The sequence below is a fragment of the Canis lupus genome, chromosome 27 (genome assembly GCF_003254725.2).
Source record: "Canis lupus dingo isolate Sandy chromosome 27, ASM325472v2, whole genome shotgun sequence".
NCBI classification, from domain to species: domain Eukaryota; kingdom Metazoa; phylum Chordata; class Mammalia; order Carnivora; family Canidae; genus Canis; species Canis lupus.
In genome coordinates this window covers 34,326,252-34,351,693 of record NC_064269.1, presented here as the reverse complement: position 1 = coordinate 34,351,693, position 25,442 = coordinate 34,326,252, and the positions used below count along the sequence as shown (strand labels likewise).

General features: G+C 36.0%; 1 protein-coding gene across 2 annotated transcripts in view; it reads right to left on the bottom strand.

Moving 5' to 3' along the window:
- LRP6 (LDL receptor related protein 6) overlaps positions 1-25,442 on the bottom strand; it is a 162,252-nt gene that overhangs the window by 24,562 nt on the left and 112,248 nt on the right. For both annotated transcript variants that reach the window (XM_025455110.3, XM_049102219.1), the window contains 8 exons: positions 24,452-24,668; positions 23,594-23,883; positions 21,873-22,099; positions 19,535-19,719; positions 18,575-18,901; positions 11,636-11,838; positions 9,389-9,600; positions 8,121-8,311 (listed from right to left, as the gene is read on the bottom strand). In XM_025455110.3, the coding sequence (XP_025310895.1) occupies positions 8,121-8,311; positions 9,389-9,600; positions 11,636-11,838; positions 18,575-18,901; positions 19,535-19,719; positions 21,873-22,099; positions 23,594-23,883; positions 24,452-24,668 (1,852 nt within the window). The remainder of the gene's footprint in view (positions 1-8,120; positions 8,312-9,388; positions 9,601-11,635; positions 11,839-18,574; positions 18,902-19,534; positions 19,720-21,872; positions 22,100-23,593; positions 23,884-24,451; positions 24,669-25,442) is intronic.

Genomic DNA, 25,442 nt, shown 5'->3' with positions numbered 1-25,442 from the left:
AGAATTCTTTCTATAACATCCCAGACATAGGATGTTAACTCTTAACAGACAACTGTTCTTACTGTTGAACTTTAAGAAGGTTGTTTCATACAGTGTGTTGGAATCTGTGCCCCATTCTCCATCCCCATAGATTCTCCCTCACTCAAAAAGAAAAAATGTATTCATTCCTTCCCTGATCCTCATAATAGTCCTTCAAATATCTATAGAACATTTTCTTGGTTCCTAAGTGATTAGAGTTTAATTAAAGAGAGGTATTAGTTTCTATTTTAGAAATATCAGGGAAAGTTCTAGGAAAGAGGCAAGCATAAAGCTAAGTTTTTAAAAGGGAGAAAAACAGGGAGATATTCCAGATGAGAAGGCACTGCTTAGATAAACATTCAGATCCATGGTAAGTTAAACACAAGTTCTCTTAGGCTTCTTCCTAAAAATTGTAGTAAAAAATTAAGGTATAATGCCATAAGAACAAACAGGACAACAGAGCACAAAATGATACAAATTAGAAGTTGGAGCAGACCAGGGATAATGACATAGTTGCCCAAAGAAAACTAAATGCCCGCAGCTGGTGAAGCCAACAACAAAATCAATTAGCTCAGGAACTGGAAGCACCAGGTAATTTTGGATGAGCAAGGGGAGGAGTTACATGGCTGGGGCTGAGAGAAGAGGACTGATTGAAAATAAGTAAAAGAAGCTATTCACCTCTTGGGTCTCCTCTCTTCCTCTATCAGAAGACTGAAGATATACCTGCTAAAGAAACTGAACCAGATTTTTAACATACCAGGCAAAGACAAAGAGGTAGTGCCATACATGGGATTTTACAGGGGGTATTAGTTAAAAATCTACTTTCTAATTGGTGAGACTAAGGTTCCAAGAATACTAGCAGCCAGCTTTTATATTCCTCCAGAAGACCAGAAGACATCCCTATAGGAAATACAAACCACCACCAACAATAATAAAATAAAAAAACCTGAGGTGTCCAAGAGAAAAAAACTTCAGATAGTGTCACCTTGGGGGTCCCATCAGAAAAGAGCCAGGTGTTCATAAGATTCCCACTCCTTCACAGGCAGCAGCAGTGGGGAAAGGCAGAGTTTTTAATGCCTCACTATTAAGTTTAAGACAACTAGGGATCCCTAGTTGATCCCTAGATCAGCGGTTTGGCGCCTGCCTTTGGCCCAGAGCGCGATCCTGGAGACCCGGGATCGAATCCCACGTCGGGCTCCCAGTGCATGGAGCCTGCTTCTCCCTCTGCCTGTGTCTCTGCCTCTCTCTCTCTCTGTCATGAATAAATAAATAAAATCTTAAAAAAAAAAAAAAAAAAGATCCAACAACTGAGTAAAAGTTCCAGAATGGGAAGATAATTAAAGAAACAACATTAAAAAAAAAAAAAAAACAAATACAACTTCCTAAGAACTGAAGATGTAAGTTTCCAGATAGAAAGGCATCACCTACTAATCAGTTCAATGTAAGAAAGAGACAAAGAGGGAAGTCAAGGAGGGATCATACAAAGGCACAATTTAATTATCATTAAATTCTAGAACATCTGGAAGAAGAGATGTTAAAAGCTTCTGGAGGGGAAAATAGAGGATCATATATAAATAGTTAGGAACCACAATGATATCAAACTTCTCAACATGAGATGCTTGAAGACAACAGAGTTCTACCTTCAAAATTGGGAGAAAACAGTTATGAGACATGAATGCTATACAACATCCTAATTAATATTATTTTTTTAAGATTTTATTTACTCATGAGAGAGAGAGAGAGAGAGACAGGCAGAGGGAGAAGCAGGTTCCATGCAGGGAGCCCAACACGAGACTCAATCCCAGGACTCCAGAATCACGCCCTGGGCCAAAGGCAGGCGCTAAACTGCTGAGCCATTCAGGGATCCAAACATCCAAATTATTAACCAAGTGTAAGGGAGAAAAATTCAGACAAATAAATGAAAAAATTTAACCTACTATGAACTCCTTTCAAGAAGCTAATAGAGGACGTATTCTACCAAGAAAAAGAAATTAGCCAGAGAAATGGAATTCAGTAAATAGGTTTCAGCACCACGGAGACTGGCAAGTGCATTCCCAGGATAATAATGGCGAAAGGAAGTTGGCCTAAAAAGCAAGCAAACCTAGATTGGAATAAGATGATAAATTCAAGAGGTATGCTTTTAATTAAAAATAAAAAAGATGGATTGCTTGATGCATCTGTAGGTACTGAAACAATATTTACATTAGACAAGATTAGCTTTGGGGGAAAAAAGCTATAGAAGGAAACATGCTAATGGTAATATTTTCATAGCCATAAATAACAATTAAGTAGGAACTTAAAATTTATAACTATCCTGGGAGGATGGGAGGAAAATTCTTGAATATTTTGAGGCTATACAGTTAAAGAAAGCAAAATCTTTATTTTCCATCACAGGAAGTCAATGTGTGATGTCTAAAGTTGAAATATCAAGAAATAGCCATTTTAAGCAAGTTATTTTAAATAACAAAGTAGATGTTTAGGGTAGGAACTGAGAGTAGATAGAGCAGTACACTTGTTTTTTGTTATAAACTAAGAAGCATTTGATTTCCACAAATATTTACATGTATTACTTTGATGAAAATTTAAATTAAGCCTAAAATATTAGGAGTGAATAAAAAAGATTAGCTGGTGGTATTACAAGGATGGCTTAAAGTGGACCACTGAGAAAAAAGAGCTGTTAACAGTGTCACTGAGGACCCCTGACATGATAAGGACCTGATCTACTTTAATGGCAGTTAAAAGGGGTGTAAGTTAAACACCACAACCAACAATGAAAAGATATGCTTCTTTATTCAATAAGCTACACAGGTACTAAATGCAATCCAGTGTAAAAGGCTCTGTCTGTAAGAGGCTAAAAATATGACGCATAAAGAAATCCATGACCAAGGTGTATGATTGTTTACAAATCTATAAGGAAGGAGGAAAAAAAAAGAAAGAAAACCACCAACATTATACTAACCTTTTTTAGAAAACAGAAAAAGAGGAAATATTTCTTTTCATGAGGCCAACGTAACCTTGATGGCAAAACACCAACAAGTACATTATAAGAAAGGAAAACTAAAGGATAATCATTCTCATGAATACAGACACAAACATCGTAAACAAAATCGACCAATATAATAAAAAAATGTATCATGCCAAGTTTGATTTATTCTAGCAAAGTAGGAATAGAAGGGAACCTCCTTAATCTGTTAAATACGTTATCTACAGAAAAACCTTAGCAAACATAATACCTAATCACGAAGTATTGAATGATTTCCTCCAAATCAAGAAAACAAAACAAAACAAAACAACCCAAGGATGATGATGATGATGATGATTCTTATTATTATTCTATTTAACACTGTATTGGAAGTTCCAGCCAGTGCAATAAAGCAACAAGGAAAAAGAACTGAAAAAGAAGAAATGAAGCTTTCATTAATTTGTAGATAAATGATTCTATGATCTTCAAATATTAAAGAAACCACAGATAACTGAATTTAGCAAGGTCCCTGGGACCAAGCTCCAAAACAGAATGGGAGAAAAAAAGGAAACTGCTTTTGTATTCCACCCACAATCAGAAAATGAAATATTAAAAATTTAGAATACTCTTTATCACTAGCATTCAAAAGCCTCAAATACCAAGAAATAACTCTAATGAAAGATATCTACACAGAAAAGTATAAAACACAGAGAAAATTAAAGTTCTAAATAAATGGAGGGATATACCATGTTTAGCATTTGGAAGACTAATATTATAAAAAATAACAAATTGACCTATAAATTCAAAGTAAACCCAGTCAAAATTCTACTAGGTTTCTTTCATTTTTGGTGGAAACTCAGAGGCAGATTCTAGAATATAAATGGAAGTGTAAATGGTCAACAATAACTATCTTTAAGAAATATTAAAGGAAACCACCTGATAAATTTGTTAGGACATTATAAGAATTAAGACAAAATATCATGAAAGACCAAGTGACCAAGGGAACATTAGATTCCAGGAACAAACTTATACAGTCACTTCATTTATAACAAAGGTGATGTTAGAGTATAGTGAAGAAAGAATCACCTTCTCAGAAACTTTGTAAAATCAAATAGTAATATGAGGGAAAAATATTTTTTAACCCTTACCTCACACCATTTACAAAAATATATTCTAAATAGATCATAAATCTAAATGAGAAAAGTTAAACAAAAAAAATTTTAGGAAAAAAAAAAAACCACCACAAAATATCTTTGTGACTTTGCAGTAGGCAAAGATTTCTTAAATAGAACATAAAAGGCACTAATCATATGGGAAAAATTAGTAAACTGTACTGCACTAAAATTAAGAACTTCTTTTTCATCTAAAGACATCATTGGAAGTGTGAAAAAAGGTAAATCACAAATTGGAAGAAGATTCATGCAATACATATCCTTTTCTATAGAAGAAAGTGTAAAGATGTACTAAAAATGATCAAATAAGACCTAAACAAATGGAGGGATCTCTGACCACCATCGTAGATGAAAAGACTGAATTTCTTAAACATGCTAATTCTCCTCCAATATATATGTAACTTGATAATGGATTAACAGTCTGATACAGAATTTTTAAAAATCAGTAACAGAAAAATGGGCAATAAATAGCAATTCATGGAATATGAATGACCAATAAATTAATATCAGACAGGGAAATCCAAATTTTATCAATGAGATATACTTTTTAAACCACTGGATTAGTAAAAATTGGGAATTCTAACAATACCAAATACTGGAAGGTTAACTCATATACTTCTAGTGGGGATTGTTTTTTAAAGATTTATTTATTTATTCATGAGAGACAGAGACAGAGAGGAAGAGACACAGGCAGAGGGAGAAGGAGGCTCCATGCAGGGAGCCTGATGTGGGACTCAATCCAGGGACTTTGGGATCATGACCTGAGCCGAAGGCAGCCGCTCAACCACTGAGCCACCCAGGCATCCCCTCCTAATGGGGATTTTAAGTTGATATAATCATTAAAGAGAAACCTGGATGTATCTATTCAAGGTGAATATATACATAACACAATTCTACTACAAGGTTTAGGCCACAGAGAAAAGTTCAAGTATCTGTATAAAAATACTCACTAAACCACTGCCTTTAATGCCAAAAAATGGGGAATAGCAGTTTAGAAAGACAGAATAAAGTACAGAATGATTCATACAATGAAGTACTAATTTAGTGCTGAAAATAACTAACAGAGTTATGGATCAACACAGATTATCTCAAAACCATAATATATCTGAAAAAAGCTAGCTACAAAGGAATACATAAGATTATATTCAGTTTAAAAAGTGAAAAAAATGGGGTGCCTGGGTGTCTCAGTGGTTGAGTATCTGCCTTTGGCTCAGGTCTGATCCTGGGGTCCTGGGACTGAGTGGTGTATCAGGCTCCCCAGGGAGAGCCTGGCTCTCTCTCTGCTTTTCTGTGTCTCTCATGAGTAAATAAATAAAATTTAAAAAAAAATAAAAATAAAAAAGTGAAAAAAAGTTTTAAATAGCTATATGTGTATGTATGGTAACACTCACACACACAGAACAAAATATGCATGGCAATAAAAACATCAACAGTTACCTCGAGGAAAAAAAGAGTGAGGAGAATAGAATTGGGAAGGGACACACAAGGGCTTTAAGATTCTAATTTTTCATCTCAAGGAAGAGAAGGAGGAAGGGAAGGAGTTCAAAAGCAAATATGGCTCCAAACACTAAGATTTAACAAAGTTGGATGGCAAGCACTTTATACTTTCTGTATGTTGGAACCATTTTACAAGGGCAGAAAAAAAGATGCATTAAAAAATAGAAGTTAAAGTGTTACTAATGACAGTGTTTCAGATTTTTTTTTCTTTTCTAAATTGTCTTTAATGGTATGTATTACCCTTATAACAAAAAATAAACGCCATAAATGAAAAGAAAGAAAGAGGGGGGAACCCCACCCTCAACACTAGTAAGAGAACACTGACATAAGTATTATTCAAATTATAAATGACATAAGATATACAGATGATCAGATGAGGGAAAGAATATACCATGTGAGGTATGTGTACACACATCCATAAATGCGTACATGACTGGAATCAGAGAAAGCATAATGGAAGGAGGCATTTGAGCCTGAAAAGATATCTTATAGTTTTTTTAAAAAAATTATAAATGTATTAAACATATAAAAACTCAAATGACATAGAAATAACATATTAGTATGCTAGCCTTCCAGGCCTTTCTCGAGGTGTATATGCTTGCCTATTCCTCGAAGAACATACAAACGTATATACCCATGTTTCTTTTTTTTTTTTTTTAAAGATTTATTTATCCATGACAGACACAGAGAGAGAGGCAGAGACATAGGCAGAGGGAGAAGCAGGCTCCATGCAGGGAGCCAATGTGGGACTCGATCATGCCCTAAACAAAGGCAGACGCTCAACCACTGAGCCACCCAGGCATCCCTATACCCATATATTTCTTAATAGTATATACAACTATTGGTATGTGTGTATACGTACAGTGTCCACACATAGTATAAATACTTTTAGAGGGTAAGCTGCCATCAATTATAGTATGATTGTATAGTATTGTATAGTATGTATAGTGTGTGTATACATATATAAAATTAATTTAAGTTTTAAAAATTAGATTTTTTTTCCTTAAGATTTTACTCATGAGACATACAGAGAGAGAAGGCAGAGACGCAGGCAGAGGGAGAGGGTTCCATGCAGGGACCCCGAGGTGGGTGGGACTCGATCCCAGGACCCCGGGATCACGACCTAAGTCGAAGGCAGACGCTCAACTGCTGAGCCACCCAGGCATCCCAAAAACTAGATCTTAATAAACATTGTTATACAACGTAATTTTTAAAAATTATCCTTCTATGTCAGTGCACACAGATCTATCTCATTTTTGGGGAATAATTGTAATATTCCATACACTTGACATAGCAAAGTGTATTTCTCTGTGACAGACTATTACTAATAATGCTCAGCAGTGACCTCTGTACAAATGGGTATTTCTGTAAAACAAACAAACAAAAACCTATCTAAGAGGGAAATTCACTGGCAAACTGTCTTCCAAAAAGGTCTTATCAATTCCATTTATACCAAAATGCATTGACAGCATGCCATTCTCTACCATTCTGACCAATGTTGGGTATAACCAACTTTAACATATTTTGGCCACTCTGATAGACATAGTTTATTATTTTAATTTCATTTACCTGATCACTAGTGAGGCCACATAGAGTATTTGGACATCAGAAATCAAAGGGGAAGTGAAATAACTATGATTGTAGACAGAGGTCTGAAGACAGATAAGAAAGTAAAAGTGTATCTGAAGAACCAACAAATGATTTAATTTGTTTAAAACACCAGCAATGTTTAGATCATTTGAGTTTGATGATGGGTCTGTGAAAGGCAAACAGCAATGTAAGTATACAACTAGACTTTTTCTTCAGGTTATAAGACTATTCTGAACATTTTTTTAGTAACAGTGATGTGATTTAGTAGCAGTGACATGATTAGAAACCATGCTCAGAAAATCAATTTAGGAACAGTGTATAAACTTTCAGGGGGGAAAATCAGCAGGCAAGAGATTTCATTGGCTAGACCTCAGGCCAGAGAAGATGAGAACATAAACTAGAGCAGAAGAATTAGAAAAGAAGTGATGCATTAAAAATATAGGGGATCCCTGGGTGGCACAGCAGTTTGGCGCCTGCCTTTGGCCCAGGGCGCGATCCTGGAGACCCGGGATCGAATCCCACATCAGGCTCCCGGTGCATGGAGCCTGCTTCTCCCTCTGCCTGTGTCTCTGCCTCTCTCTCTCTCTCTGTGACTATCAATAAATAAATAAAAATTAAAAAAAAAATTATAAAAAAAAAGAAATATATTATTTGTAGAGCCCAAATCAAGAAAATTAGGAAATTACTAGATAACAGAGGAACTAATCATGCTGATGGTTGAAGAAAAAGTGCTTTCCAACCAACATGATGCTAACTACCTGTTAGTAAGTAGAATCATAAAGAAATGTGCAAAAATAATACAATGGAAGAAAAATACAAATTCTAGTAACGAATCATCTTAATAACTCAAATTAAAATAAGGAAATACATTTCTTAGGTACCTGAGAGATCACTGCTTTCAATTCGCCGGAGATCTGAATCTGCCCAAAAAAGCTTGCCCAATCTGCTATCAAGGGCTAAAGCAATTGGTTTACTTAAGCCACTGAAAAAGAGGACCTCCCGTTCTGTTCCATCCAAAGCAGCCCGTTCAATTTTGGGAGACCTTTCCTGAAGATTGGTAAAATACATATACCTGAAGAGAAAGGAGAAAACCGTAAGTTCATTAAAATAAGAAACCATACAAAGTGAGAATATTCTTAAAAGGAGTAAAATATTTTAAAATCTTATTTTTAAATGTAGAATATATAATTTTTAAAGGCCATGGGATACTTTTATTACTTTTAACAACAGTAACACAGAGTATATAGAAGTTCTTAGGAAACTAATTTCTTTTTTTCTTTGGGGAGTTAATTTTCATGGATTAATAAAATGAAGTGATGGGGTGCCTGGCTGGTTCCGTTGGTAGAGCATGGGACTCTTGATCCTGGGGTTGTGAGTTCAAGCCCTATGTTGGGTGTAGAAATTACTTAAAAATAAAATAAAATAAAGTGATAGACACAGGCACACCTATGCTTTTGGAACATTACAGTATATATAAATAAAATAATCGTAACCAGAGAGACTTGAACACAAAATTTTAAATTCCTTCTCCAATTAGTCTATTTCATAACCAAAAATAAGTCACATGTGAATTATTTCTTATATTTAACTTCTATAGCTCATCTCTTTCCTATAACTCTTTTGCAATAAGCTACTTCTCTGCTGAACTGCTTATTCATTCAGTTGCAAATAAGTATTATTTACCAAATGTAAAGCTCTGTATTGAATGAAAGAAAATATACTAGTTCTTCTCATAAAGGAACCTAAAGTCTAGTAGAAAATACAACACTGAAAACAAGTAGAAGGTAGAGGACTAAGCATAACTAGAGAGGCATAGGTACAGAGTGCTGGGCATTTGGAAAAGGGGGAAATCACATCTGGCTCGGGTTGGGCAGATCAAGGAAAACTTCACAGAGGATGCTGCAGTGCAAAGGGTCCTGAAGGCATGGTTAGGAATGAGAACTACAGCAATAGTGACTACAGAAAGAAATTCTAGGCAGTAAAATCAGAGAAAGCAAGGATATAAGAAAATGCAGGGGCAGGTGGATGGCGAATATCAAGTTTTTCACTAGAGTACAGGATACTTAAAGGTAAACAACAAAGGAGCAGAAAGGAAGGCTGATGAGGGTCTCAGATGCGAAGATATCTGTGTGCAGCTTCAGCAACATACCCCTTCTCCGGGTTTACCACAATGGCTCGAGGTCTGTCTTGCTCGCCTTTCAGTACCACTCCAATTGATCTCCCATCTAATCTTGTTACATTAATGACATTGGTGGCCTCACAAGTCCAGTAAATGTAGCGGCTATAAATATCAATGCTGAGGTCATAGGGTTGTATTTCTAGGTTCTGATTTGGAACTGAGCTCACAACCACAGTAAAGCCCTAGGGATAGAAAAAGACATACACAGAGAAAATCAGACTCCAAGCTGGGGAACCCTGAGGTGATCACTCACAATGCTTACACGTACATACATGGTTACAAACCTGAGAAGGAAATCTCAAGTCACTGGACATTTCGTACTAATACATTTTGTAATGTGTAATGTGCTTTTCTGCTACCATACATTTCAAATGTTCCCTCTGGTTTTTAATGACATGGGGCAGATAAGAGAGCTGAGGCCATATTAGGTGCTCTAGGAACGTATTAGTGCATTGATAAGAACTGTCTCCTGTAAACAGGAGAGGACAGCAGCTAGAACCACCCCTCAGAAATACCATTAAAGTGGTGGTTCTCAACTCAGGGCATTTCGCACTGTGTGGAGACACTCTGGATTGCCACACCAGGGGGGCATAACTGACATCTAGTGGACAGAGGTCAAGGATGCTGGTAAATAGCTTACTATGTGCAGGTCATCCCACCACAACAAAGAATTATACAGCCTAAAAAATGTCAATTGTGCTGAAGGGAAAAACTCTGTAGAGAAATACACCAATTAGGGCTATAAACCACATCTACCACTCATGTCTTTCTCCAATCCTCAAACCACTGAAAAACAATCTTTTTAACAAAGCAATTAGAGAGGTTCAGTTCATCTGTGTTCTACCTGAATAAGTTATATTTCTTTTACTTGGCAACTCTGAGTTAACATACCCTTTAATGAGGCTATCTTGTTTATCTGCTGTGTCCTTGGCTGTATAGTAACATCTATAATTTCTCTCTACTATTTACCAGCCTGTTAGCTCTGGCTCTATACCGTGGAAGGTGCATCTGTGATATACCACTATAACTGTTATCTCCTTAATAATCCCTCAAGAGCCTCTAAATACATTATTTCCTTGCCTTTTTTGTGGGATATTAAGACATATCAAAAATTAGTAATCCAATCACCCTAAATTTTGATACAGTCAAAATCCAAGATCACTGTTATAAGGAAGACAAATAAGCAAACCCATTCTAAAACTGCTTAGTCACAGAAAGAAAGTCACATAGTATAGATAACAGTATGCAAATTGTGACTGGTATGTAAGTATAGACAAGATTTGATGATAATATTTTCTTCTTCTTTTTTTTAAAGATTTTATTTATTCATGAGAGACACACAGAGAGAGGCAGAGACACAGGCAGAGGGAGAAGCAGACTCTATGCAGGGAGCCCAATGTGGGACTCGATCCTAGGACTCCAGGATCACGCCCTGGGCTGAAGGCAGGTGCTAAACCGCTGAGCCACCCGGGCTGCCCTGATGATAATATTTTCATTCTCACTCTATAGTCACCAAATAATAGCACCCCCCCCCATCATCAGGTTAGTGATAACATATCCTAGATGTTTTTTAATTTAATGAGAATGTGTTATATGTTTCCTGTCCTTTAAACTTTTTAAAATTGTTAATAAAAGTGTTATTTACTGAGTCTCTACCTACTATGTAACAGATAATGGGATATGTGCTTTTCATAGTTTTCAGCTAAAGAGTTCATAAGAGGGGTGCCTGGGTGGCTCAGTCAGTTATGCAGCCTACTTTTTGATTTCGGCTCAGGGTCCTGGAATCAAGCCTCATGTCAGGCTCTGCTCTCATCCCTCCTGCCCGGCTCTCTTGCTTTCTCTCAAATAAATAAATAAATCTTAAAAAAAAATATTCCTAAGAATCCTAGTAAGTGACAGAGCAAAGATCAAAACCAAGGTCGATTTGATTTCAAAGCTTCTAACATTCCATGTAAATGAAACCATAGTGGAAAAAACTATATAAACAAATATGAGTGGCAGTGACAAAGTCATTACCAACATATGAACATAAATTTTCCTTATACAATTTTTATTCCAATAATATTATCGTTATCAAGGATTATTAGGAGGAAAAAAGCTACTAGGTCCAGAATTTCAGTTTTTCTTTCTCTCACTCAAGAAATAAGTAAAATAGGGTGGTTGGTTACTGTAATTACCAGGCAAAAGAAAGAGATTTCGAAATGAACCCTGAATTACCTGGCTGCCATCTTCTTGTGCTTTTCGGATCATGTTTTGTCGTGAGTCAATCCAATAGAGTTGCTTGTCCAGTGGGTCATAATCAATGGCCCGGACATTCCGAAGACTGTGGATAGGAAGGATGATGTCAGGGCTCTGCTGCTCATCAATCACCATGCGGTTGATGGCACTCTTTTGACTGAAGAGCAGGAAAGTAGTTGGAGCTTAAAGGAAAAAAAGAGCAAATTTGAAACAAAATTACTCTAAGCCTTGTTATCATCCAAATATTTGATAGCCTATTGTCTGCATCTCATACAAAACAGACACAGATGCTGAAGAGGTAAGGCTGAAGATAAAACCCTTGGAATGTCCCCAGAAACTCTCCTCAAGGTTACCCTAATCAGCACTATGCTACCAAATCAGTTATGAATTTACCCAGTGATACAGGTCTCTAGCCTATTTTGTTCCATCTTGTCCAGAGTTTATAAAAGAGGAAAAAAATATAAAAAAAATAAAGAAAGAAAAAATAAAAGAGGACTTGATTTCAACAAAGCACTGATAAAGATTATCAAAATTTTCATCTACAAAGCAAATAATTCTAACTCTTCCATAACCTATTCTTGTGGGTGGCAGAACCATGGCTTCCACTGGTCAAAGCAGAAATTTCAAGGTTGGTTTTAGTCTCAGCTCTCCCATTAATCTAATCATTTGATCATAACTAAGTTACTGAACCTCTTTGGATCAAAGTTTGCTCTACTCTAAAATAAGGTTATAGCTATCTTGTCCTGCTCACTGAGTTGCTTTAAGAATTTTACAACATATATGAACACACTTTAAAAATTACAAGGTTAGTTATGTCAATTATACCTCAATGAAAAATTATATAAATGTAAAGTAAAAATAACTACTGTTTATTATATCAGTAGTAGCAGTAATAAATTTGGTATTGGGGTTCCTGGGTGGCTCAGTTGTGTTAAAGGCGGCTGCCTTCGGCTGAGGTCATGATCCCAGGGTCCTGGGTATCCCGCATCACCCATATTGGCTCCCTGCTGAGCGGGCCATCAGCTTCTCCCTCTGCCACTCCCTCTGCTTATCCTCAGGCTCACTCTCTTTTTGCCAAATAAATAAATAAAATCTTTTTTTAAAAAATAAGGTTGGTATCAATAGAAATTAAATCCTCATGGATTGCAGATACAAGTTTTATTTTGCATTCTGTGTATGTTATACTTACAAGGAGAGAGAGCCAGTAAAATCTATCTTCCTCCTCTCTCTCTCAAACACATAAAACTAGTAAAAACAAATACTTTATAGTCATTATCTCTAATTCTCATAAAAAATATTCTGTTCTTATGATGTCCTAAATTTATGAAATGGAGAAATGCAATAGAAACTAAATTTCCCATTTCTGGGACTAAGCCACTGATTACTATATAATTACTTTTAATGCAGGAAAATATCTAGAGAACAACAGAATTTTATAGCGCTACTGACAACTTCAAAGTCTATCAGCATTTTGAAAATCTTCATTAAAACATACATATATAAATTCCATAATTATACTCTATTCTTTTGATATTCAGTCATCACCTGAATCCAGTAGAATTTTGTCCTTCTCATGGATATAAACATAAATGGCCAATCCAGAACTTCTTACTTTATTTCCTCCTAACCCCCATTCTTTACAACTCCATTATGTGTGGTTCCCTGGTTTACTTTACATTTACGCTCAAATGTACACTGGCTTCAATCCAAAGAAACTCATTGGTATTCATAAAGAAACTTGGTATTCACAACACTGAAATTCTTTTTTATTTTTTTAAGTGAAGCATAGTTGACACACAATGTTACGTTCACAACACAAGAATTCTGCTTTATGTAAATTCTTCACTGGCTAAAAGCCCATACCCAGTTTGGAAGATTTAAAAGTATTTCAATGATCCCATGGGAACCCTCCATTATCTGGAATCAACTCCCTCACATATTGACTTAACAACTTTTAGCAATTTCAGTAGAATCCATGCCTTAAGTAGTAAAAATACATGTCACAACAGAGTTGCTATCTTTTTTCTTTTTAAAGAATTATTTTTTGGCAGTACTACTTTCTTGTAAATCAAGGAAAGGGGGGAGGGGAGGCTCTAAACTAAGTTTCTAACTGAATAATCACCACTTATACAAAGATGTACAATGAGGCTTAGACTCCAGAGTTTTAGTTGCCAGCTTTTCCTGTGTGGGAAACAATCAAATATATATTTGACTTCTACAATGCACTGGGTACTTTTTTTTTTTTTGAGTCCAGTTTTAACCTTCAATTAGAGTCTACAGTTAGGTGTTCTAGAAATGTAGATTAAGACAAAGCCATATATGGCTTCAAAGAAAAGCTTGTTTCAAAAAGCCTATGGATGACATTAACAACTACAATTAATTGGCTCAATATCTCTAAGAGGGAGCTAATGTTCTGACTTATTTCAGTGAAGACTTGATTAGTCATTCCATGCTTAAAGCGACAAAGAATATGCAATTTTGTAAACCTAAATCCATCTAATTTATATAACCATTAACTCCCTTATCTCCTGCAAAATGGTAATTTAAAAACTGTCATACAGGCTGAGATTTGCATTCTCACAATGAAGACAGCCACATGCATAAGTTGGGGGGTGAGGTGTTAAGTAGGAGGGAGGTTTTCAGCTCTTTGGAAGGTTGTTCACCTGTAGCTTAAAGAGAGGTGATGCTCCTGTGTAAGAACTTCATAAACTAACTATAAGGCCAAGTCCATGCAACTGACTGTGCCATTTGTGCACTGTGCCGTGGGCACTGAGTAGGGACCAAGGTCTAGTCCACACTTCATTAGCCAAGCTATGCACGTGTGTGTCTATGACTGCCCAAAGGAAACATCTTTTCCTAATTTGCACAGTGGTACCATAGAGACCAGCCACCTCAGTACTGAGCAAGGGATTCCACAATTTGGCTTCCTGTTTCTTCCCTAACTTAATCTCTTTATTTACTCTGTTCCAGTGGCACTGCTCCCTCCTCGGGCCTTTGCATTTACTATCCCCTTTACTTAGGTCTTCTCCCAAATATCCACCTAGTTCATCTCCTTACCTCCCTCAGTTCTTGACATAATGTCACTTTATCAGTAAGGATTTCTCTGATTATCATATTTAATGTTGCAATCCTCATCCTCACGTTTTCTTACTCTTAATATTTCTCTGTAACATTTATCTCCATCTAATACATGGTATAGTTTACTTATTTGGTTCAATATCTGTCCACTAGAATAGAAGCTCTATGAGGGCAGAGACTGATGTCTATTTCATCCACTGCTACATTTTCCACTGGCTCAAACAATGTTCAGTATGTAGCAGACATTTAATAAATAATTCATTGAAAGAATAAATGAATACACACACATGATGCAATAAACATTAGATGACAATAACTATGGAGAGCCCTGTGGCCACCACTTTTTAAAGTAAAAGAATAAGATGATTTCAGAGAATTGAGAAGGAAAAGAAACAAACATTTATTTAGGACTTCCAACATGTCCTTTATCATTCTAGATGTTAATCTCCAAAATTATCACCTTCATTTTTAGGTAAGCAAATTCAGAAAGGTTAAGTTTTTCCCCAAGGTCACAGAGCTATCAAATGGAAGATCATATGTATTCTTCCAAGTCCTGTCCTGTCTTCATCCTTTTTTAATAATGATTTCTTGAATCATTACTATTTATCAAGCACTATTCTAGGCACCTAAGATATATCAGTGAAAACACAAAACAAAACAAAAAAGCTACTTCAAGGAGTTTATATTCCAAGAGACAGAGAAAAAGCAGTTAACATAATAAAGAAGTTATAATATGTAAATATTAGAGTACATAAATTATATAGGATATCAAAGAGTGATAAATGTTACAGGAAAAAGAAAAAGCACAGGTAAAGAACACTGGCTAATACATCTCTACACAAATATTAAATAGTACTCATTATAGAAAGAGCATACAACAGAAAGCTTCTTGAAACATTAGTGATCTATCACCAAAAGGTAGCCAAAGACAGATACTAGAAACACTCAGCACTGATTTCTCATAGCCTTCACTCACCAACTAATATGCACAGATAAAAGCAGCTAAAATAATGATCTCCAAAGGTCTTTCCATAGTCCCTTTGTCTCCATCCTCCATTACTACCTCTATGTTCTCCTTCCATTCAAAGTCAAACTTCTTTAAAAAACATACCTCTTTCCCTTTCTCCATTCACATTTTGACCAACTCTATCTTTCACCGTTATTTCCCTGCAATTACTCTCTTTCAGGGTTACTAATAACCTCCTTACTCAAAAATCCAGAAAATTCTATTTTAGGATTCACTTAATCTCTCAGCAGCATTCAACATAGTACTTTTTGGGAACAATCTTATTTCTGATGCCACTATTCTCTCCTGCTTTTCCTTTGACCTCTTTGGCTGTTGCTTTCCCTTCTCAAACTGAGTTCCTTAGGTTACCAGAGGACAGAGGTGAAGAGGTTTGAGAAACTATGATTCACAAAGCCTAAATATTTACTCTCTAGCCCTAACAGAAAGTTTGCTGACCCCAACTCTAAACCTTCTCCCTAAATAATCTTTTTTTTATATAAAGATTTTATTTATTTATGAGAGAGAGAGAGAGAGAGAGAGAGAGAAAGAGGCAGAGACACAGGCAGAGGGAGAAGCAGGCTCCATGCAGGGAGCCCGATGTGGGACTCGATCCTGGGACTCCAGGATCACGCCTTGGGCATGAAGGCAGGCGCTAAACCGCTGAGCCACCCAGGGATCCCCTCCCTAAATAATTTCATCCATTTTAAGCATATGCTAGCAATTCCAAAATTTATCTACTATCTCATGTTTCCTCCCCTCTCTCCAATCACCTATTTAATGTATCTATTTCAATGTCCCATAGGAAAATCAATCTAATATGCCAAAAATTAAACTTTTTATTTCATTCTGAAAACTAGTCTTCCTCTCTAGTCTTCTTGTCTCCTATCTAAACTATTCAAACCTAAAATCTAAAAGTCATCCTTGCTTATTTTCCCTTTCTTCCCTCACATACAACCCATTAACAAGTTCTGTTCACTCTAGCTTCAAAATACACCTTTAATCCAGCTTCTTTCCATCACCACTGCTACCATCCCAAGCAAGTCTACCTGATTACCACACCAGTCTAGTTGACGTCCCTGCTACCACGCCTTTTTCTCTTCGAATACATTCTATACAGCAATCAAATCATGTTATGTCTTAATTTTCATAGCAACCTTACATGGTAGTTATTATTCCCATTTACAAATGGGAAATTTAAGACTTAAAAAATTTATGTGACTGGGGGCACCTGGGTGGGTCAGTTGGTTAAGCATCTGCCTTCAGCTCAGGTCATACATGATCTTAGGGTCCTGGGATTGAGCTTCACCTCTGGACTCCCACTCAGCGGGGAGTCTGCTTCTCCCTTTCTGTCTGCCCTGCCCCAATGCCCTACTCACTCATACTGTCTCTCTCTCAAATAAATAAAAATCTTAAAAAAAAAGTTTATGTGACTAGCTGTAGTAAAACACAAAACTAATATGCGGCAAAGACTCCAAATCATTAAACTATCAACTCATACTGTTGTTTTTCACAGCTGAAGCCTTGTGTCTGAACACAATGAATCCTTTCCCATGTGACTTCTTATACTTTCAGGCACATAATAAAGTAATTTCAATAGTTAACTAAATAGTTAATGATTATTATATGTAATATTTGTTATATTATTTAATATATAATTATAGAATATATAAATGTTATATTAAAATATACTTATTTTACATTATTCATATGTAATATTTTCTATATTATAAATATATGTTATATAAAACTACTAATACTTGAATAGTATTAGTTAATCTAATACCCTATAGGAGTTTTGTTACCATCTATGCTAGTCAGTCATAATCCTAACATGTCTCTACCATGAATTTACTCTTTCTTTGAGAAATCTCTATTTCTTTATCCTATCTACCAATTAGTTCTTGTCTACCCAACAAGACACAGGCCTTGGGACACCTGGGTGGCTCAGTGGTTGAGCGTCTGCCTTTGGCTCAGGGCCTGATCCCAGGATCCGGGATTGAGTCCCAGATCGGGCTCCCTTCAAGGAGTCTGCTTCTCCCTCAGTCTGTGTCTCTGATGAATAAATAAACCTTTAAAAAAAAAAAAAAAAGACATGGGCCTTCACATATACTTGAACCATAAACCAACTTTCTCCAAGGCAACAATGTCTGTTTACAGTGTTTTGCTATTAGTGCTGTGTGTATGTGGTTAATGTATGTTTAATATAAGTATTGCTAATATTTAAATATCAGAAGATATTGCAGCCAAAAAAAAAAAATTCTGGATTCATGACTGGATGAGGAGATCTACTAACATCAATTGAAATTAAGTAGCGACCACCCACTATGTTCAGAGCATGTGCTCTCTAGTTCCCATATATTTACAATGTTTCATACAGGGCTAAATTTACTCAGATGCATTTTCCACCTGGCCTCTTATACACTTCAGTTTTTTATCTTTAGTCTATTCTATGAACTTCAAAGGACAAAGAGGTTGTATTTTGAAGATTCTTTATTGTACTGTTTATACTTTTTTATAAAAATGAATATAAATTATGTATAGCAATGCATGACTGTCTTTTTCAATATGCAATTGTGCATTAGATATTTAATGCTTCAAAGTAAAAGATTTAATTTTTCTATAACAATTTTTCTATAACAGCAACTAGCTATCATCAAATAGTGAGTTACAAAAACTTATATTTTTCCATCTTTATTCCTTCTCTTTTGTTAGACAAATGATCAATTCTGGACTTCTACAACTTTTAACCCTAAAAGAACATGAACTACACAGTGTTTTCAAAATCCTGCTTTCTCCTCAAATTCTAGTTTGCTTTGGGGAGAAATGCAGCTTACCACTACAAGTCCTGTTGTCGGCATTAAGAGAGTAGTGGGCAGGACATCCACAAACAAAACCTCCTACTGGAACAGCCAAGCAGAGGTGGGAGCAGTGCCCATTGCTGGAAGCACACTCATTCCAGCCCGCCTGCCGAGAGGAGTGAAAGACGAGGATGTCCATCACATAATCCAAATGGCCCTGAATGATGGTGCGGTTTTGGCCACTGGTTTTGTTGGCACGTTCAATGCTGCGTCGGCTCCAATCGGTCCAGTAGATGTAATCTTGGTACTGAGTTAAGCCAAAAGGATGAGGCAAATCATCTGCTATAACTTCACGGTTGAGTCCTATTTTCAGAACGGCAGTAGACAGGGGAGAATCAGAGGTATGAAACATGTGAGGGTATACGTCTTATTGGCAAAAAGAAAAAAAAGTTGTAACTCAGAAAATATTACATTTGTAAGCAATTTAAAATAGAACATTTTATTTAAAAGCAATTTAAAAACCAGACCAGTCCTCTGAAATCAATCTATCTGCAGTCTGACCCCATGATTCAAACTTATATTCTTGCTATAAATCACTGAGTTTGTTAAAACTTCTACAAATGGTCTATTTTGACTACAGTCTTACTTTTCTCCATAAGGGTCTACAAGTTGAACTTTTCTTCTTCCTTCAATAAAAAGATGGAAATGAATATACTTATTTTACTAGTACAAAAAGTCACTTCAGGAATATCTAGGGAGTTATAAATTCTATTACAAGCCCAATAATAATAAAATTTCCACAAAATAAAGAGATGCGAATCCAAGTACCTGGCCCACTATTAACAATAATAAACAGGACACAATAAGAGACAGAGGAAGAATCTAGACATTCATATGATGTTCTATTAATAGTCCTAACCAATGGTAAAGAGCAGCCACAGATTTTTACACAGAAAGAACATACTATCTGCCTGAATAAAAAGAAGTACAGCTTACCAAGCATATTCGAAGATTCTATTAAGTTAGTGTCCAGGTCTGTCCAATAAAGCCTCCTTTTAGCATAATCAATAGTTAGGCCATTTGCCCGCCCCACATTTGGAACTAATGTAGTACGTTCACTTCCATCCATGGCAGCTCTGTCTATCTTAGGTTTTCCACCCCATTCAGTCCAATACATAAATCTAAATTCAAAACAACAGATATTTAGCATTTCACTTTTGATTATTTGGGAGAAAGAGTCATATTCATGCATAATAACTAAAGAAAATATACATTAAATCAAAGAAATTGATAAAACAGAATCATGGTTATAATTTTTTCAATTATTTTGGCACCCTCAACAAAATATTTTTTTTCTCATATCCTAAAAAGGAAGTGAGTCAGCTTTCTTTAGTCTTTCCAATGAATTTGTTCCATCCAAAACCCAGAAACTGGAAACAAACCAATGATTTCCTTACTGCAGCTCTTGCATTTATAAATCTAATATTCAAGATACCAAAAAATTAAAGCTCTAAGCTCAGAATCTGATTTCATTTCTGAATATTTTCTTTTTATATTTTTCCAAACACAAGTAATTTGAGTTTTCAAATTTTTAGACTTCTTTTTTGACTTGCATAATCACTCTCCCCAAAAACAAGTTGCAGGAGTACATCAAAGGTAAAACTTAATAGCCTTTAAATGAAGTTAAAAAGCAAAATTTGAAATGCATTTGGTCACACAGTGTAAGGATACATACTATATGTATAAAAGCAATGAATCACCCTTTATCAAGTCAGCTGGGCAGTGACACTACTACTATAATCCCTGTGAAATTTTAAAACGCTCTCTTGCTTTTGTTTTATTTTTTCAAGTTTTCCACATTATACTTAGAGCAGCCCCATAGTATAGGCTTTTTACAGATGTAAAGAGGCCAAAGCAATAAAAGAAATGTGAATGATCTCATTTCTTCAACTCAGTCACGTGGCAGAGTGAGAACTAGAAACTAATCCTTAGCTAAAGGCTTTTTCAATTAAACTAGTAACTAGTTCTGAGACATTCTGAATATGGGGACTAGGAAAGCACTTCACATGCCAACTCTCATCAAGTATCTGAGTACAGACATTTACTCATTAGCTTGTCAGCTGATGGCTGACTTGGTAACAATGCATGAACACACTTCTGAAAATTAAAATTAGTCCTGGGCTCACTCTGTATTCACATTTGTCAGGTGACAGGCATGTGCACACAAGAAGCAAGGAGAAACAACTGTGAGAGAAATGTCAGTTGCCATAAACTAGAGTCCTTAGTCTCAACTATTGAAGTTATCTATCTGGTAACTCATGCTTGGAATCAAGATCACCGTAATCCAATCACAACATGTCAGCACAAAGAACTTTCTTTGCTATGGCCTTCTAACTAGATGGTAACTAGCTGATAATGCAATTAATGTGATTTCAAAGAAACTTTTTAAACTACAGATATGGTAAATATGCTTATATGTTCTCATTGTTAACTTCTGCTTTTGAAAGTGGAATTATTCTTCAAATTTCAGATTTCTTAGCTGTTGGCTTTCTAAAACTTGCTAAATCATGTCAGAGGATCACTTATCCTTGAAACACAATGTCATGTTATAAATAAACAACTATTTATTTATTGAAAAGTTTACTATTTAATATCAAAGTTTCTCTAAGCTTCTAAACATGATCAAACTAATTGTCCATTTTGAATCAATGAATATTCTAAAATGGAGCTTTTTAAAATACAACTAATTCTTAGTATATGGAATTATTTCAGTGGGTTTTGGAATCTGGTTTAACCTGAGAGAGTATGCAAGCAAATGCAAAGTTGATATCTTCAGAAAGGCTGTTTATTAGCATATAAGTATGCCGGGTAATTTAAAACACTAATCCATTTCACTAATCTTTCTCTACCTAATGTTAATAATGACAAAAGTAAAATTTAGCTAATAAGTAATTCTAAATCAGTGAAATCTCCACTAATGGGTTTTAAAGATTCTGTTTATTTTAGAGAGAGACAGTGAGTGCACAAGTGCAACCAGGGGGAGGGGGAGGGAGAAAAGAAAGAGAATCTCAAGCAGACTCCATGTTGAGCGCAGAGCCCAAAGTGGGGTTTGATCTCACAACCCTCAGATCATGACGTGAGCCAAAATCAAGAGTCAGACGCTTAACTGAATGAGCCACCCAGGTGCCCCTCAACTAATGGGTTTTAAAATAAAGCCTACTACCTATGGTTTAGTTATTAGAGTCCTAAATAAGCACTACTTAAGACATCAAAGATATAATGCATAACCAGGCCATGTATAGTTGCAAAAAATGCATGCATCAAAGTTGTTTACCCTTCAGCAGGGTCCAGTGCAAGAGCTCTGGGACTATCTAGGTCTTTCCACACCAAAACCTGTCGGTGCTGCCCGTCTAGCTTTGACACCTCAATTCGATTCGTTCCTGTGTCAGCCCAGTACAAGTTCTTTCCGAGCCAGTCTACTGCCATGCCTTCTGGGTAATCCAAGCCGAATTCTACCACATGTTCCAGTGCACTGCCATTCATAAAGGCTCTGCTGATGGTCTGCAAAAATAACAGTAACAACCGAATCACAAGGCTTAAGTACAAAACACCATCCAGAAAGAGTATTTGTTTTGGTTTTTGCTGGTTGGGAGGATTCAGAAGAGCCAGAGGTATAGTTTCTTAATTCACATATTTTACAAGCACAGAAAAAACCTGATGTCAATCTCTAATAAATTCAACTGTGACCTCAAGTTTTACTATCAAAGCCAGGGAGAAATTTTTGTAATTCTTAAGGATCAAAAATTTATTCCAGTAAGACAGTAGAATGATTTTGCCTTCAAAATCTATTAGTAATCTATTAGTAATCAAGTGAAAAAAAAGATATGACCAGAATGTTGTAGACTCATAACTGGTAGTCAGCTTCCTGAAGGTTCTTGAGAGTATGCCATGTCATCATGTCAATCTGAAAATATCCCAACAACTTTATCCATTATAAAATGTATATAACCATTATCACATTATTACCACTGTAACTCTGAATCCTCCCAAAATTTAAAGTAATAATAGCTGCTACTTCTTAGCAAGCATTGCCTTAAGTACTTTGTATACATTTATTTTCTCATTTAATCCTCAAAATAGCCCTGCAAGATAAGTATTATCTCCATTTTCAAGATGAGGAAATTTAGAAGGCCATACAATACAAGCCAAAATATATTTATTTACTTCATTTATTCACTCAATTAATAGATTTTACTGATCATTAGAATTCAACTCTAGCTCCAATACCCATGGTATTTGCAAATTAGACAAATTTTACACAAGTTATCTCAAATAAGCCCAAAACAATCTAGAAGTACAAAAGATTATTCTCCAGATTTTCTGGTCAGGAGTTCTTTCTTCCTATTGATTCAGTATGCTTTTTGATATTTATTTTAGGAAAAAGCTATACTCTAACTCAAATTGGTGTTTTCTACCTCAGCCAGACTACAAAATTTTGTTTAAAATAAATTGAGTCAAGTCTCTAGAAGTCATTTATATGGGATAAATAACTGCTGACTCTTGTAGAAAATATCACTCATCATCCTCAAATAGAAAAAAAGTAGAAGGGATCCCTGGGTGGCGCAGCGGTTTGGCGCCTGCCTTTGGCCCAGGGTGCGATCCTGGAGATCCGGGATCGAATCCCACGTCGGGCTCCCGGTGCATGGAGCCTGCTTCTCCCTCTGCCTGTGTCTCTGCCTCCCTCTCTCTCTCTCTCTCTGTGACTCTCATAAATAAATATAAATTTACAAAAAAAAAATTAAAAAAAAAAAGAAAAAAAGTAGAAGATTATATCTTGCAGATTTAAAACACTCAAGCAAAATATCCTGTATTTTAAAAAGCACTTAATTAAATAATGAATGGACCTTCTCTTTGACGTCCTTTAAAAAGTTAAGGGCTTTTGTTGAATTCTGCCTATTAAGCAATGAAGGAGAGTGATCATAGCATGAAGACTCAGACATTTTGTAAATTTTCCCTTCTAGTCTTCAGTTTTAACATTCTTGTTCTTGGGCTAACCTTGAGTGATATATCGGTCCAGTAAATGCGGTTGTCAGTTACATCAAAATCCAAAGCAGAAGCTTCTTTGACACCAGTGAGAGGAATGGCCACATTATTATTGTTAGTTTCCAAAGAAATTCGCCTAATATCTGCTCTCCGTGAAAACAAAAGGAAAGCCTCTGGGACAATGCAGGTTTTCATGTCACTGATGAGTTCAAAGCCAATGGGGCAGGCACAGCGGAGGCCCTGAGGCCTATAGAGGCAAAGATGGCTACATCCCCCATTTTCCTCAGCACAGGGGTTGGAACCTAAAAGATACATTAATTAAAAAAGGGCATAGAGGGACACAAACATCGACACAATCAACACATGTTCACTTAAAAATGACTAGGGTGTGGTTCACAAAGACGTATGATTATATCTGCTCCCAAATATACATTCAAGTCTAATCTCATAAAAAATACTATTAACAGGGAATAAAAAGCCAGGCACAATGGCACAGGCCTGTAGTCTCACCTACTCGGGAGACTGAGGCAGGAGGAATACTTGAACCCAGGAGTTCTGACGTGTAGTTTATGAACAATGCAACTCAGCTGCCCATACTAAGTTAGCATCATATGGTGACCTCCTGGGAGCAGTATACCACCAGACTGCCTAAGGACCAGTGCACTAGTCAAAGTCAGAAATGGGACCATGTACTACATTTTAAGTACAAAGCCTACATTTAAAAGGCTATTCCTGGTTAAAAAAGAATTAACAGATGATTTCTACATTCCCATAACACATCAACAATTTACATTGCCGCTTTACAAGCCACTATTTCTATATTTTCTCATTCCTGGTTTCCATCTCTGAGAGAATTTTGGAATTACTTACCAATGATTCGATGAACATTTGTGGCCTTTAGGCCCATGAGGTCAGGAAGCTGATCTATGATGATTTCCCTTTCTGCACTTCGTTTGTGTACTCTTTCGATGCTACGCCTCTGCCAGTCAGTCCAGTAAACATAGTCACCCAACAAAGTAAACCCAAATATGTGAGGAATTTTATCTTCCACTAGTACTCGTCTCCCAGTGCCATCAGTATTCATAACCTTCAAGTTTAAGTTTAAAGACAAGAAGTAAAGATGTGTACTTAATCTTCAAACGTATATAAAAATAACCAATCCAACTGCCTGCTGTATCAAAACTGAAAAGTGTCATCTTGGTTATACCTATTATAGTGCTTTCTTTTACAAAAAGACAGCATGCTAATTTAACAAGAATGATTTTAAATACTCAGTAGAAGCTCATTTTTACCTCTATTTCTACAATTTCAATAATTATTACCCTTCTAAAAATTCTAGCAATATTAGTTTACGAATTTATCTCTATTAACTATGTAAAACTTAAAAAAATAAATTAACTTAAATTTGCTTGTACATTTTTTTAATATTCTAATGTACCTTCCTATACATTATATTACATATTTTGTTTAATATATTTTTCCTGAGAGTTCTGTCTTTTTTACAGTGAAGGAAACCGAGATTCATATACGATCACACAGCTTAGAAACATAGTTATTATATATATATTTTTTTAGATTTTATTTATTTATGCATGAGAGACTCAGAATGAAAGAGGCAGAGACACAGGCAGAGGGAGAAGCAGGCCCCATGCAGGGAACCTGATGTGGGTGGGACTTGATCCCGAGACTCCAGGATCATGCCCTGGGATGAAGGCAGGCACTCAACCGCGAGCCACACAGGCGTCCCAGTTATTATCTTTTTTAGGACTCCTTCCACTTACTATATTTATTTCATTGTTTTTGTTTAAATTTTTTTGAGAGCCTACAGATAAAAGGCTCTCAATATATCTCTCAGTCTCCT